General features: G+C 41.3%; 1 protein-coding gene across 1 annotated transcript in view; it reads right to left on the bottom strand.

The window, feature by feature from the left end:
• The window catches only part of LOC102789464 (glucosidase 2 subunit beta-like), a 164,705-nt gene that overhangs the window by 84,449 nt on the left and 64,436 nt on the right, over positions 1-15,820 (bottom strand). The window contains exon 10 of the mRNA XM_087837323.1: positions 4,517-4,586. Within this exon, the coding sequence (XP_087693449.1) occupies positions 4,517-4,586 (70 nt within the window). The remainder of the gene's footprint in view (positions 1-4,516; positions 4,587-15,820) is intronic.

The following is a 15,820-nucleotide window of genomic DNA, read 5'->3' as shown; positions in this document are numbered from 1 at the left end:
GAAGGAAAATCATGCCATTGGCCCCCGGTGGGGCCCAGACTGCCAACTACGTGTATGGTTAATCAGGGCTGATAATGATTCATGCCCATGTCTGCCACCAAGGAGAAGGATGGGAGCCACGCTTAGTGGTGTGAGATGGGGCTAGAAAGCCGGGGAGGAGAGGAGGTGGAGATTAAAGAGGCTGAAGCTACAGTTGGAGATGGAGGTGGAGAAGAGAAATGGGAAGATAAGGACAGTAGTGGAGAGGAGGCGGCTCCCAAAGACGAGTCCGTGAAGGAAGGCAACGAAGGAATGCAAAAGAAGTCTAATCCGCTGGATTAGGCTGTTTAATGTGGGAGCAAATCACTATTTCATGTGTGTGTGTGTGTGTGTGTGTGTGTGTGTATATGTATGCAACCAGACCAGCATATGGACATGTGTCCATATCCACAAAACTGTGTCTAGTGGGCCTGGGTGAATGAGGTTCTTCATATGAACACATCTACAGACTGTAACCCGTTTTTAATTACAGCCCTGGCATGCTGAAGAAGCGACCACGAGGGAAGAAAATAAAGAAACCTTCCATTAAACCACATGTAGGTCCAACACCCCCCTCCATCCGTTCAGCTGATGGCTGCTTTTTTATTTCTCCCCCTAATTCCTCTCACTTCCTTGGGAGAATTGGGCTGGTGGTATTTTGGCTGTGAAAAGGAAACCATCGGACGGCAGGGGCATGAATATTCCAAATGACTAATGTTGCACATGCTTATTTTTGACATATCTGGCTTCCGCAGGGAAATAAAACACTTCTAATGCAGGGGGACCATCTGTTATCTGTTGCTGGTGTTTCAGAGCAGGCGGATTCGGTGCTCGCTCTTGTGCGTGCGCGCACACACACACACACACATTAAGGATACACACAGGCATGCAGGAACACGGGCAGACAGATCGACATGTTCTCACGCAGCGGGAGATGTGTCGTACGTAGCCGGTACGACACATGCGCACACACACGTACTAACAGCAGAATCCGTCGGGAGCATGCACAACAGACGCGCTCTAAACTCCTATACAAATTGAACACTCCTTTTTTCCCCCTTTTTTTCTTTCATTCAGTGTGTTTGTCAAATGCACTGTAAATCACGGGGTGTAGGTGACTGGGAATGCACACAATTTTTATACTGGCCATAAATACTCTGGCCTGTCTCTTCTCTGCAGCTGGAGCAGGATAATATGCTGGCAGTGTAAAGGGGGGGAGGATAGACTAGATGCACTAGATTCTCTCTTAGATTGGTTTGAAACTGTGGTCAAAGTAATAGTTGCAAGAGGTATAGTAAACAAAGCTCTTGCATGCATGGATTACCTGTTTGTTATTTTCAGAAAATAGCTTCTGGGAGTGCCATAATACCCCTGTTCAGGCAATAAGGCGTTCTGGATAGCTAGATTTGCCTCAACAATATGTGATGTGTTTGAAAAGAGTCCACAGCACAGCTAACAGTGCAAAGATTTTAGATAAAGTGCAAAATAACCACTGAAATAATTAAATTGTATCACAGATATTGTTAAAGGTAACCTGGATTTTTTTATTTAAATAAAATAAATATGTTACAAACAGTAACATAATAAAGAAATGCATATATATTCTATACTGTATATAAATGATGGCAGGACCCCCATTGCTGTCACCTATTAATCTGTCCTGTTGGGGGCGCTGTGTAAGACACTCAGACCTATGCTATGATTGTTTTGTTTTTTGAAACCATATTGGAGTCCATGCTGTTATCACATAACGCCTCTTAGCTTTATTAACAAGATGCACCACACAGACACAGATACCTGCTAATTAGTGTGAAGATATTAATTAAATTTAAACTAAAATTTCACTCCTGTGCAGGCTGTTAGTAGAATTAACCACAAGTTTATTTTTAAATTGGTAGAACAAAAAGATGTTTGCAGGATGGGTTAGCAAAGCGCAATTATGTCATAGACACAGGCAATATTAACTACATCATTACCAGACATTATCTGGGCTTCCTTATTAGTAACTCATCTATACTACAAGCCTCTGAAACTGATCACTTCCTTCTTTCTATACAAAGACGTGACAGACAGAGTGTTATTCTCCATATATGAAGCTTTGTGGAGTTACTGCTTACAGTCCACTAAATACCCTGACGTAAATGAAGGCCTTGTTTGTCTTGTGAGGTGCATTTGTATTGTCTGCGATCGCTGCTGTTGTGTGCTCCTCGTTGTTTGCAGTGTTTGACATAAAACTGATAAATATTGGGGGCTTAGTTCTGACGCTATTTGGACTCCCACACCTGGTTCAGCTTTAGAAGGATTTTAATTGGCTGTGCATCACTGCTGTAATGTTACACTCTCACCCCTGGTGGAAGTTTGCGATTGGTGATCCCGCGTTTTTGTGTTTTGTCTGATTAAAATCCTGTTGAAGGTTTGTGTGCTCCTATCGAGCTGTTATGAAGTTGACAATTAGATACAGACAGCACAACGCTTCTTTTTTTTTCTACCAGGGCACAAACATCCTGACTTCTGCTCTGAAGTCGGCAATTTTAACAAGAGCGTCAAGAGTGGGAGTTGACTCATTTTTGGAGCCGACTTTAAGTGCCTGTTTTTTATTTTTGACACTTCCACATCGGCCTCATTTAGCCACAGATTCTATCACCATTTATAAAACGTACCAATCGTGACGTTTTCGGCTACAGACATAGACCGATTTCGGTTAAAGCTACTGAAATGCTTACACACATTTGGCTTCCAAGCAAATCACAACCAAACAGAAAAAAATATATATATTTTTGTCTTTGAAGAATGTGGTTATTATGAATTTTCCAGAGCACACCATGATCTTTTTTAAATGCTTAGTTTTTAAATGTACTTTAACAAGTGTGTAACGCTGTAAAAACAAGTGCAAAGTGCAGGCTTTTATTATATGCACTGTTGAAACACATTTTAATATACTTGACATAAATTTGAGCCTAATTACTTTATTTATGTGGCTACAGTACATGTGTATTATTCATCTCACTGTTTAGGCAATTTATTTTAATGTTTAGTCAAAAATATATAGTGAAAAAAAATAATATTTTTTTAACCCTAGGACACTATCGCCGGGTGATTTTCACCCGAGCAAATATATTTGATTTTCAATATGTTGTATTTGTCTGTGTCATGGGTCCTTGTGTAGCTTCAGCATTGTCTTTGACATCTTTGAAGGCGTGGGTGTTTCCCTAACCCAAAGCCCACTTTCTCCTACAGGCATGTGTTCGGGTGATTTTTACCTGGCAATAGTGATAGAGGGTGAAGTAGGGTTTGGGTGGATTTCACCCAGTGATAGTGTTAGTGTATAAAATCAGGTGATCTTGCCGCATCTCAAGTCCTGATCTGTAGCGTGCTTGACATCCCTACCGCGGCACGCTTGCAGGTGGCAGGACCAGTGGCAGCAGAAAGCAGTAGTCCCTTAGGGAGGTGCGCTGACTTCCCTGCAGGACTGGACAGGAAGTGTGTCCACGCCATTACTACCCTGCGTCTATTTACTGCATGTAAGGAATAGGTAAGTAAGAGTGGTCCTGGAATGTGCATGTTATACTTATATAGTTCAGTGATTATGACAAAATATCACAAAGTGGTGATTTCCAGGGGAATTCATATGATGAAAAAAATATTTTAGTCAACTGGTCATTTTTACACACCAAAAAGTGCAATTTTTATGTTTCCCTCTCCTGCAGCTGTTCGTGTGTCGAGGAGACTGTGCTCAAATGTCCCAGGAATGGGTGGACCAAAGACCAACTTTCCAGTGTCATTGTTTTTTTGTTTAGGATTTTTTTTTTTGTCGAATTCCTAATATTTCAGTAATTTTGGAGCATTTTTTAGGCCCCCCATGACACTTCTTCTTCATTTTGTTAGACATGGCACAGTTGAAAATAAAAGAAACTCCAATTTGTCATGTGTTGTCAGATTTTGATATATTTTGATGCCAAGTACTTTTTGGGTATATTATATTGGGTAAAAATCACCCGGCGTTAGTAATGGTGTTACTATTTATAGCGATAGTGTTCTAGGGTTAAATGAATGCTTATTCAGGTCAGTTTTATTTTGACTTATTTGTAAGTGATCCAGTCGTCTGAAAAGTGTCTCCTCTCCGTTAGTCGAGCCCTTTTTACCATGAACAAGTATCTATGATTGCACCTTAATTTCAGGGAAGCTGTGCAAATCCTCTAAACACAATGCAATTACACACACCCTGTAGTTGATCCATTGTGGATACATTGTTAAAATAGCATCGCATTAATTAAAATAGGCCAACAAACCTGTCAGCTCTTGTGTGGAGGGTAAAAATCTAACAAAAAAAGAGATTAATGTATTCTGAGAAATCAACTCATAAGCATGTGCAGCACTGAGAGGCTTGCTACGAACATTATCTTGTGGCTACTTTGTGGTGAATCTTTAAAAGAGGGGTTTTAAATTGGGAGGGGAGGGGGCAAGGTCACTAGAGCAGTGGTAAGGTTTAATAACTCACCTTTGTCAGCTGCCTTTAAGTGAGGATCTTCACTGGAAAGACTGCCAGGAGCACCCTGCGTGTCTTTGATCTACAAGCACATAATGGAAGCAGAGAGGGGAGAGAAAACAAGGTCAAAGATCTGCACACTTGTGAGACCTTGGGTATCACCTGCGTTAATGTATAAAGCGACAACAAAGGCGCCCGTGGATGTGTGCGTGTGTGAGTGTGTAAGACATGAGAGGCAATTTTTTTTTCTTTTTTTAAGATCATTTCAACTCAGGTCCATGACTCTAATATACACCTCCCACCAGAGAGAGGAGACACTTGATGTTTTAAAATACATGGTTCCTCTCTGTGCTCAAAGAGGCTCCCGGGAGCTTCTGAAAGACAGTTTAATGATGAAAGACAACATGTCTGGATGCAAGTGTTCGCTTTCAGATCGCAGGGGAAAAACAGGAAAAGGCCAAAACAATTTTGGGTCTTTAATTTTCTTTTAAAAGATGCCACGTTCATTTCTAAAGATTCAAACCGCGTTGAGGAGCCTCACCTCACGCAAGGTAGGTGTAGATACAGTAATCGCCTAATCCCTCCCAGAATAAATATTTTTGGAGTATTAAGCTGTGGCAGCAAAACATATGAAAAATATGAAATCTCAAAATATTTATGTTTATTTGTAGCTGGGAATCTACCTGAGGTTAGGAAATGTGGATTATTTCAGTCGAGCTGTATTCTGTTGTTGATGCTTGTAGGCATTCTGTATTAAAAAGAACATTTTGCAAAACATGCACTCTTTCTGGAGCTATCATGATGTTGAGGAGGACTAAATATGACAAGATTCCCACATATGGGACGGAGGAAATATAGGTCTGATTTGATGACTTGTCGCATGCTGCATGCTGTCACATTGTTTTCTTTCACTGGAAACCAGACTGTAAACTCAACTGTGCGAGTGAGAGGCGTTGCCAAATGCAATGTGACTCACCACCTCTGAGGAGAACAAAAACCTGCTTAAGATCACTGTGACATCGCATGCAGTGTTTGCAGTTCTGAATATTTTTGACAGATTGGACTGAATACAAATGTGAAAATTGTCATGCAAGAAAGGGGAAAAAAAAAAACCTTAAGAGAACATGTCACTGAGTAACTCTGTTTGACAAGCATTTTAAAGAAACAACACACAACGTTACTCCCATGAAGCTTTGTGAGCTCAGGTTCTGAAATCTTCAAATCTGCGAGGGAATTTGTACTGAACCTATTCGATTGAAATTATGCTATTTTATGTGTTAGAAATCAGCAGGGATAGCATAAAGCAGGATCCACAGACGCAGGAACCTGTATTTTGAAGCCTTGATAACAGCTTTCATCCCACTGCCATCTTTTTTTTTTGTTAGAGCCAAAAGTGACCATATTCTGAGAATATGTTGGAGTGCTAAATTATTTGCTAATGCTTGTGACCTTGGTTAACAAGGTATGGCTTAAGACATAGATCCCTGCTTATTGCATTTCAGCTACTCCTTTCTTATCACAGCAGATAGCTCCACATGTTTGATTTAGCAGACTTTTACACAGACACCCTTCCCAAAAGAAGGTTTGGAATTGAACCAGCAGCCTTTCACTTGCCAAGATTAAGTGTTAGCTACTACACCACAGCAAGTGACTGCATTTAAAGAATGTTCCAAACAGGACATTTATTAAAAAAGGAAAAAAAATACAATAGATACTATAGACACAAACATCAATGAGCAACACCTGCACTGGTTAGAAATGTGTTAGCACAGTTAGCACTGCGTTAGCACAATTAGCACTGTAGCTTTACTGTCGCTAGCAGGTTCTGGGTTTGAATCTTCTGACTGGCAGGGCCTTTCTGCGTGGAGTTTGCATGTTCTCCCCTGCATGGGTTTAGTCCGGCATAGCTAAAGCCCCGCCCCCACAGACCAGTCCAAGCACATGCATATTAGGCTAACTGCTAATTGTGCTATGATGTCAACTATGATGACAACTCGTAGGCTAATGAGTGTGCCGTTTCACACCACACATAATCTTTCATTCAATCAATCCTTCAATCCTTCAAACAACTTTTCGATTAAATGACCTGACATGATCGACCGATTTCATAAACTCAGCGGGTTTGTATCAACTCAGAAAACAGTTTCACCATCGACTTCTAAAGGACCGGAAGTATTTTTGTAACCACAGCTATCACCATCTGGTGGCCTTTAGACAGAATTCAGGGAGGATTTTAGACACTTCTGCATTAGCATCTATGGACAATATGGACCCATCTCCTGACGCTAAACTTAATAAGCAGTCAACAAACCTGAAAACAGATGGATTAAAACCATTTATTCTACCTTGCTATATTTTGAGTATTTTATTGTGCGTTTTCAGAGTCAGCCTCTAGTACCTTTTCGATGAACTGCAGTTCTGGTCACACATTTCCTTCTTTTTTAAGCCTCTGAGCTGTCAAACCGTGAACATACAAATGCCAGTACAAAAGGAAAAATACAAAAAACAAACCTATAGAAATGATAATAAAAAAAACACAAGGTCAGCCAAGTAGTAGCTCACCCAACTCAACATGAAATGACAAACACAACACTGATGTTGAGCACACTTTGAATTAGGTAACCATTGTGTGCACATTTGATTAAAGTCTGACCAATAAATTTGAACTTTGGACGGACAGGTCGATGGATGGACCAGTCATTTGACTGGAAGTGCTAAAAATCTACAAATCCCAATGAAGTTTATCTGTGTTTCAAGGACACAGGAGCTGATGCATTTATTATCAACACATTTACAGCTCACTAAACAGGTTACTCATTAAAGTTTTCTCATTATGCTAACAGAAAACATAATTCAAGCACTATTATGTTGTTTTTAGTTGCATACAAATGCAATTTCTAAAGAGTAACAGTTGAAAACACAAACTAGCTGCTTTAAATTATTAATTCTTCTTCGTTCACCTTTTTTCACTCCCTGTGTGTTTATGCACCACTCTGCATTTAATTATGAATTATTATTAATCTCTTGGTCTCTCCCACAGCGTGTCTTTTGTCCTGTCTCCCTCCCCTCACCACTAACCTGTCTCAGCAGATGTCTGCCCCTCCCAGAGCCTGGTTCTGCCAGAGGTTTCTTCCCGTTGAAAGGAAGTTTTTCCTTCCTACTGTCACCAAATGCTTGCTCATATGGGTCGTCTGACTGTTTCAGTTTTCTCTGTATTATTGTAGGGTCTTAATGCCTTAAGGTGACCGCTGTTGTGATTTGGTGTTATCTAAATAAACTGGAATTTAATTTCTTATAATGGTTCAGTATACAAAAAGTGAGGAGAGCTTAAATTTTAGAATCGCAATACAAAACATGTTGGCTAGTTATCACAATTAAATATTATGTGGGGACAAAAATAATTGATGCTAGCTTGCTAATATGCAGTATGCAATGTAAATAACATAACATACTGTGCTAGTCAGTAACTTGGTCTAGATGACCAGTGAATATATCCATGTATGCTTTATTTTTTATTGAATATATAAAATATATTTCAATCCTTTATCCTTTTTTCATTCATTTAAAACTCCAGCTTGTATTGCGGAGTTATAAGTAGATACAGTATCTTCGTGACAATGGTCAAGGTTCGCCTAACCACAAAGACCTCAACAAGACAAGCTTCCTGCACGTAATGTGGTACTACCACAGGCAGAAATGATGGAAGCATCACTTCAAGTGCAGTCTTCTTATTCTACCTATCTCTTCACATCCACATCATTCTCCAGTTGTTTGTGTCTGAGAGTGAGACACTGGCAGAGTAAAGCCTTCAAGCAGCCAAATACGCTGCTCTCAGAAATCAGCCGGCACAAGAAAACAGAGACTTGCTCTTGAAAACTGTCTGCCTTTGAAGGATCTTTATTCTCCGCTCCCCAGCTGCTGGAGATGCGTGTAACTGCTTAGACATACAATGGGTGCATCGCGGGTATTTGTCCACGGAGAGCTGGGCCCAGTAAATGAAAAGACGGGCACACATACCCAGGAAGCAGCTAATTAATTGACAAGCAGATATTTCGGAATTTATAATCATCAAACAGACTTCATTTTGTTCCCCCACCACCATCCTCGCCAACCCGTTATCCCAGGCGACTTACTTAAGAGACTTATCTTATAAATACAGCCCTAATCAAAATAAATGACTAAAAGCTCTGAGGGAGTTGAAGGCTATACACATTTACATCAGAGGAACTGATGCAATTTAAACAGCCGCCTCAGCACCGCTGAGTTAGGTTCAAATCACAGAGAATCCTAACTTATGTAATACTTCCACTGTTTTTTCTTTTCTTTTCTTTTTTTTTGGTTGTTGTTGTTGCTCAGTTTGGCAGACCTATATTCATGACAGCCAACTAGGAGAGACAGAGCCTCCCTCTATGTGTGTGTTACACTGAATTCCCACAGCAGCATTCGTGCGCTGTGAGTGTATCATATTATAACGATTTTTTTTCTCACATGCTTTTGTGTCTATTTGACTTCACCGTGTGTGTGTGTGTGCTCGGTGCACATCTGTGGGATTGCCCATCTCTCAGCATTGGTTCAATGCTTAATATTCTTCCTTCTGTTTCCTACCGGGTATACATTTCTTGTAAAATGTAGCAGTGAGAGCGTTTTAACAGCCAGTGGCTTACAGGATCATTTACAGCTGGTCATTGACTGTCTGGCTGAGAAGCAGAGTGGCTGATGGATAGATTGTCAAAGTTTCACCTCGGTCCAAGTTTTGATGGATATGTTATAGCCACAAAGCCCAATATAACAGACTGCACAGACTGTGAAGCCGCAACTCACCGAGTATAAAAGCCCAACAGCTTTCTGTTGATTTAAAGGGAAGCTGTTAGAGAAATTTAATACACCAGCTTCATCTGTACCGAAGTCATGTTTAGGATTAATGTGGAGACAGCAGTGTTTATGACACGACGTGTATCTTTGCACAGGAACCGAGGGGCAACGGCTCAGTGTTTGCACAGCGCAGAGAAGCTCCTCTGCCTCGTGACACTGTTGATAACACAAAGTGAACATGACTGCGGCATTTGTAGAATCAGCAGTGTGGAGTAAAGGAGGATCGACGTTGTCACGACTTAGAGTCAGCAAACCCATTTTACCATCCGACCAACCGAACTCAAGTCATTGCACTCTACTGGTAAAATCTGTTGTTTTTTATGTGTTGTCTTACAAAGAAGGACCATAAGAAGAAAATAAAAACGTCGGCTCACAGCACATCACAGTTTACAGATTATCGTCCTGTGTGAAGCATAAAAAGAAACAATCTTAATCTTGAGCACAGTTTGGGTGAAGATCCGTTAGCTGACTAAATTGTGTTAAGAGTAGTGACTTGTGAATTGTGGGTGGTATGAGCCATGGTATGAGCTCAGTGGTCCATCAGTGAGATGAGCTAAGAAGACGGATTGCTAAATAGAGCATTTTCTGATTTGCCAAATCAAAAGCTCAATCACATTTTAGAGAAAGTAGCTTCAGTCTTAAAACAAATCAAAATTTCTGCTGGTTGGGCTATGACAACCAATGCAACCTCTTCTCTAAGGATGAGGATATACAGCAAAGATCCTTTGCTATATCCAAAGGCGACTCTAGAATAGGGCTGCTCAATTAATCGAATTATAATCTCGATTACGATCTGGGCTTTCAACAATCATTAAAAATGACTGAGCCGATTATTAGCACCTCCCTCGTGCTTTACTCTCGCGCTGCTCCACGTGGCAAATCGAGCACACCTCTCTGCATTTCGAACATGTGTCACAACAATTAGAGGACCCGAGGGAAGCTCGGAAAGCTAAGCAGAAGTTATTTGGAGAGGAGAGTGACTGCCGTTGGTTGAAAAGAGAGATAAAAAAAAACCTTCAGTGGTGTGGAAACATTATGGGTTGGCGGAGTCAGACGTGGGTCAAGTAGACATAGTGTGTAAACTTTGCTACAGTGTCGTAGCTGCACCACAGAGCAACACTGCAAAGTTCACTAAACATAGATGTTTACATTTTTCATTTATTTTTTATATTGCAAACATTTGCACTGTTATCAGTATTTGCACACTATTTTATATTATTTTTTTGACAATCTTTAAAGTCATTATTCAATACATTGTTATTGTTAAATAAATATCGTCAAATAATCGAGATCTCAATTTCAGTGAAAATAATCGTGATTATCATTTTTGCCATAATCGAGCAGCCCTACTCTAGAAGCCTGGAGATTTGTTGAGATGATAATTCGCAGATCATGCTCGCTGAATTTAGTTTGGTTTCTGTAATTACTATGGAAAACATTTATGTATCACATTTAAAGCTAAAGATCAAATCAGCACATTTCATTTACTTTGACCCAAAAAGTTGTGCACAGTGAACTCAATGCAAAAGCTGCAACCGTGACATTTGCTGAAATCACGTGAACGCCTTGGGCTGAGGATTTACACTATTGTTCAGTCTACTGCCTCATGACTTCGGTGCCCACTAGGCGGCAGACCATAACCCTCAGTAACCAGATGTCCTGTTGCTGTAAATTATACATGGAACAAAAATGCTAATTTTATACACAGTTTATAACCTAAATGATGCTGATTCCCTGTTGACATTATGTGGCGCTGAGTTTGATCAAATATTTGACAATTAGATTAAACGCAGCACCAGGGATGCTACTGAAATTTTGTGGGTGGCACCAATTTGCCAAATCCACTAGTACGACCCATAAGATATGAAAGTCTTCATCACGTCGGATGTGTGTGTCAAGTTTCATAACTTCTCAAGCTTTCTTGGCCCCTCAGCAATAACTTCCTCTTTCATGGTGATTCATCATTCCACCAGGTGGAAATGAAAATTCACAACTTTTGCAGAGAAGCATCGTCAAGGTCTCAAGTTCATTTAAATCACTTTTGAGGTGGATGTGGTAAACCTCTCTTCTTTCAAGTTTAGGCTTAAGACTCTTCTTCATGATAAAGCATCTAGTTAGGGTTGGATCACGTGATCCCGTATCTGCCTTTAGTTATGCCGCTAGGCTGCTGGGGGCTTCCCATGATGCACTGATTGTTTCTTCATCACCACCTTTTGGCAAGCTTTTTGTTTATACATGTGGCTTCCTATCCCTATGGCTGGTTCTGCTGGAGGTTGTTTCCTGTTAAAGGGGAGTTTGTCCTTCCCACTGTCACCAAGTGCTTGCTCATGGAGGTTGTCTGATTGTTGGTGTTTTAACTGTACTGTAGTGTCTTTACAATATGAAGCACCCTAAGATGACTGATGCTGTGATTTGGTGCTACATAAATATAATGGAATTGAATTGAATGGAACCTATAAAGAGAGGTTCATCAAAGTATAAAAGGCCTCCTCTCAGCTTTGTGGTATTCTAACTATTGCTGGCTACTGGTGTATAGGTGTGTTCAGGTAAGGCAAAGGGGAAATTTGGGGCAGGCTGAACAATTTGTATTTAAGTTACAGCAATTTTGTGCTTTATGGTAAAATATCGAAATCATGCTATTTGATGCAAACTCGCTGTTTTCAAGAATAAGTAATCCAACCTCCTTAAAGCTTTCCTGACCACGTTTTAGATGGCTCAGGTCAACCTGCTTAGATCAGTGCATTAAAGTTCAAAACATGTCATTTCCTGTCAGTAGGAATTGCCACTGACCGTTATCAAACATGAAAAGTCTGGTTTAGATTCTACAGTTTAATGATGACTGAACTTCTTCACCCGCACCAAAAATATTAAAGTGCTCTGTTTTTCCGTTCATTCTGTTCAACTTGGCCACATTTTAGGATCTGATGCTGGCAGCATTTAAGAGTAGATCAAGGCAGCACAGGCAGTGTGCGCTGGTGGAAGAGTCCATATGTGTGCCTGAGAGACAGCGTGTGTCCTCTGCGAGAGGTAAAATAATGACAGGCGAGAACGGATGGCTGGTGACGCGGTGGCGCTTTCCTCGCCCTTTTTGGGCCTCAGGCTGGGCAGATGTGAAAAAACTTCTTCTCTTATCCCTTCTTCCCCCCGGTTGCCTTCTCCACTCTTCCTCGCACCACCCCTCCCTGCGACACTGCTCAAACAAAGGACAAAGACGCCCTAAGTGGTTTTCTTTTTCCGATCCCATATGTGTCCGCTGGCGCTTTCGCTCTTCTGTATCTCGAGCTCGCAGCGAGAATAGTGACAGAATGAGTCACGGTGGTTTTTTAACGAGTCAATCTTTTGCTTAATTTTAATGGCACTTGCTAACAAAATCTTCTTTCACTGGGAGAGAACGTTCTTATTATCACACGTTAAGTTGTGTTTTTGCATGAGATGAAATTATCTTTGACAGAGAGAAATATTACGATTCCAGATGTGCATTTTGCACCTTTTACTGTGTGAGTCATGCCTTCTGGGAAGTGGCACATAGTGTCGGCATACAGTGTACAAGCTACTGCGATGAACTATTAAAAAGAAAAACACGGTGCAGAATCCAGAGACTCCAGGTGAGATAACAGAGACTATTAAGGTTAGTTAAACCCGCATTTCTCTGCACGTATATATCAGAAGGTGATGGCTATCAGCGCTGAGAAAAACAGCAGCTTGTGCGACACACTCGCACTTTCAGGTCATGCCAGTTGGCTCCTCAAAAGCGTGACAGCGATGAGATCCAGACAGAACAGGAACAAGAAAGTAAAAGAGCAGAAGGGGAGAAGATGGCAGCCAAGAACTACCACTTCAACATCAAACGAATGTTGTCACAACAGAGCAACAGAGCCACCCCTTTTAACTGTGACACCATTCAGCTGCTCATCACACTGAGCGGGGCAAGGCGGAAAGCTACTGTAAGTCAAGCACAAGCACGGTGTTTATTAAATCAGAGAGCTGGGAGCGGAGAAAAGTGTGCATACTGTAGTGATGTCAAATCGTCTAAGCGGCGTTAGAAAGGCGGCTTTTTTCTCATCCCTCCCTTTTCTCATCCCTCCATGAAAATGAAAGTCGAGGGAAATGAAGTGTGTCTTCCAATGACGGTAAAGGCGATCAGCGAAGCTTGAGAAATATGGCTTGGTGCTGGAGTTTGTAAGAGCCAAAAGAAACAATATATGTGATAATCTAGAGGCATCATTTAATGGTTTCTGATTTCACAGAACGGTGTGGCTTTTTCGAAATCAGAAGGGAGAAACGGGGCTGTGAAGGTTGATGACGTAGTCATTTATGTAAATGTGTAAGTTGCTGAAAGAAGCAGTTAAGTTTCTCTATAATCTTTAAGGCGGGTAATCGTTTCATTTAGTGCTATAAATGATTCAGCCTGTGGGAAGGGAAAAAAAAACAGATTTTTATCCATATGTTGGCATTTTAGCTAACAGTGTCAGATGGATCAGCAGAAGTTCTGTAGTCATGCTAAATTTTAAAGAAACAGCTAAATGATCAGGAGCCAGACTCTCAGCTGAAAGAACTGTTGTATCTCTGACAGAAGGAAAACGTGAGGCAGGGAAAAAAAGAAGAAGTAGGAGTGTCGGGGAGGCAGACCGAAAAGAAAGGCTGTCTCCTAGCGGACGCTGGCATACGGGGCTTGTCAGTCGTCATCGCGTGCCACTCTCCTTGTGAAACTGAGGCAATATACCCCATGAAATATTCACCAAAGTTGTTTTTGCTTAAAAAGGAGTGGCAAGGGGAGGGGGTGGCGGGGGGATGAGGAAAATGTGCTACTATAGATAGATGGAGAGTCCCCCAAATGCTTTTGATGTCAAGCTTGCTCAGGCTTTTTTACATGGGGTGCGACGGGGACACCAGCAGGGGGTCCATTAAATGTTCACACAAATGTACCCTTAACAGCACATCACTCTCCACAGCCTGAGCTCCCAGTCCCCGACATACTCTTCTAATTCTGCTGTAATCTTTATATATCCAAAGCTTTTGCTACTGATTCTTTTTTTTTCTTTATTTGTATTGGGATGTTTGATAGATGTGGCACACTGGGAAAACATGCACTGCTAGTCTATTATGGGTAAATTACATACTGAGGATTTATTGCTTTTTAATATTTCAACTCAAAAACTGTACATTTACTGCCAGTCAAATCAGTGATATCGAACTGCAGTTACCACCAGCTTTAAACACAAGTGTTCTTTCAAATCCAAAACCCAGAAATACAACGAAAACAAAACAAATAAGTAAGAAAGTTGATGCGCGAGCTTTTAGTGGGCTGCACAAATTCCTCCTGAAATGTTATTTACTGTAACTAAGGCCAGCAGTGATGTTGCAATTCTATGAAAAGACAAATGAGAGAAGGTTAACGTCATTTAAAAATGTACAAAAAAACAAAAAAAAAGACTGAATAATTAGGTCCTAATTAGGCTTAGGAGAGTTGATGATTCATTAGCCGTGTTTGCTTTCGACGCAGCAAGTGCTGTCACGGCTTTTGTATCTGTGACTACCTCCGTTGCCGGGATGAGCATTGTGCTGGGGACGTAAGCATGGCGTGGAATAACAACATGCCATTAGCTGCTGCAGCTGCTGCGAACGCTTTCAATACAACACAACTGCACACGGTCCCTTTGTGTGTGTGTAATAAGGTCAAGTCTGTCAGTTTTGACGTAGCACATTGTATAACACACCCCTCTCCTGATCAGGAGTTTCAATGTGGGCGTCTGAAGAAAATGAAAGAATGGTAACATATGTAGTTGGGTTTTAGACGTATCTGGACAGCGACAAAGGATTATCTGTATTCTGCTGATGCTTAGTCAAGCTGTTGTTTTCAGTTTGAGGGACCTCACAATCACACGTCTCTCCGTGTTCCTTTTTAACTTGAAGTCAGAGTTTCGGAGTTTCAGATATCACACCCCAGTTGTCCGTGTTCCAGTACTAGCAGAAAAAAGTCAGCTGCAGCAGGTTCATGGAGTTAAGCTGCCCAGGGCTCTGTGTACAACCCCAGTTCCAAAAAAGTTGTCACGCTGTGTAAAGCGGAATTTATGGTCCAGCAGAGGTAGCACAGGGACGGCCTCTCTGCCAGGTGCAGGCGGGGTACAAAGTATGCCGATGTGTGTGGGCCTTGCTTGTGCTGTTGTTGGTCCGTCAGCCAACCGTGGAGGAAATCGAAGCTATAACATAGAAACAGCTGAAGTGGAACCGAGTGTTAAAAACTATGAAGTGTCCACTGCAGCCACTGTCTCTGCTTTTCCTGCTGTATTTTTTCATCTTTTAAGTTTTTTTGGCGGTTCTCCTGTTCCCAGTGAACTCTGCTGTTGGCCCCTCCCCTCCCCAGGCCCTTTTGTTAACCACTCATCATCCGTAGACCCTTCATCTGCTTCCACCGACGTGCAGTCAGGATCTGAGAATTGTGGT

This window comes from Neolamprologus brichardi, chromosome 3 (assembly GCF_056152115.1).
Source record: "Neolamprologus brichardi isolate AB-2024 chromosome 3, ASM5615211v1, whole genome shotgun sequence".
In the NCBI taxonomy this organism is placed as follows: domain Eukaryota; kingdom Metazoa; phylum Chordata; class Actinopteri; order Cichliformes; family Cichlidae; genus Neolamprologus; species Neolamprologus brichardi.
This window is presented reverse-complemented; position numbering and strand designations above follow the sequence as displayed.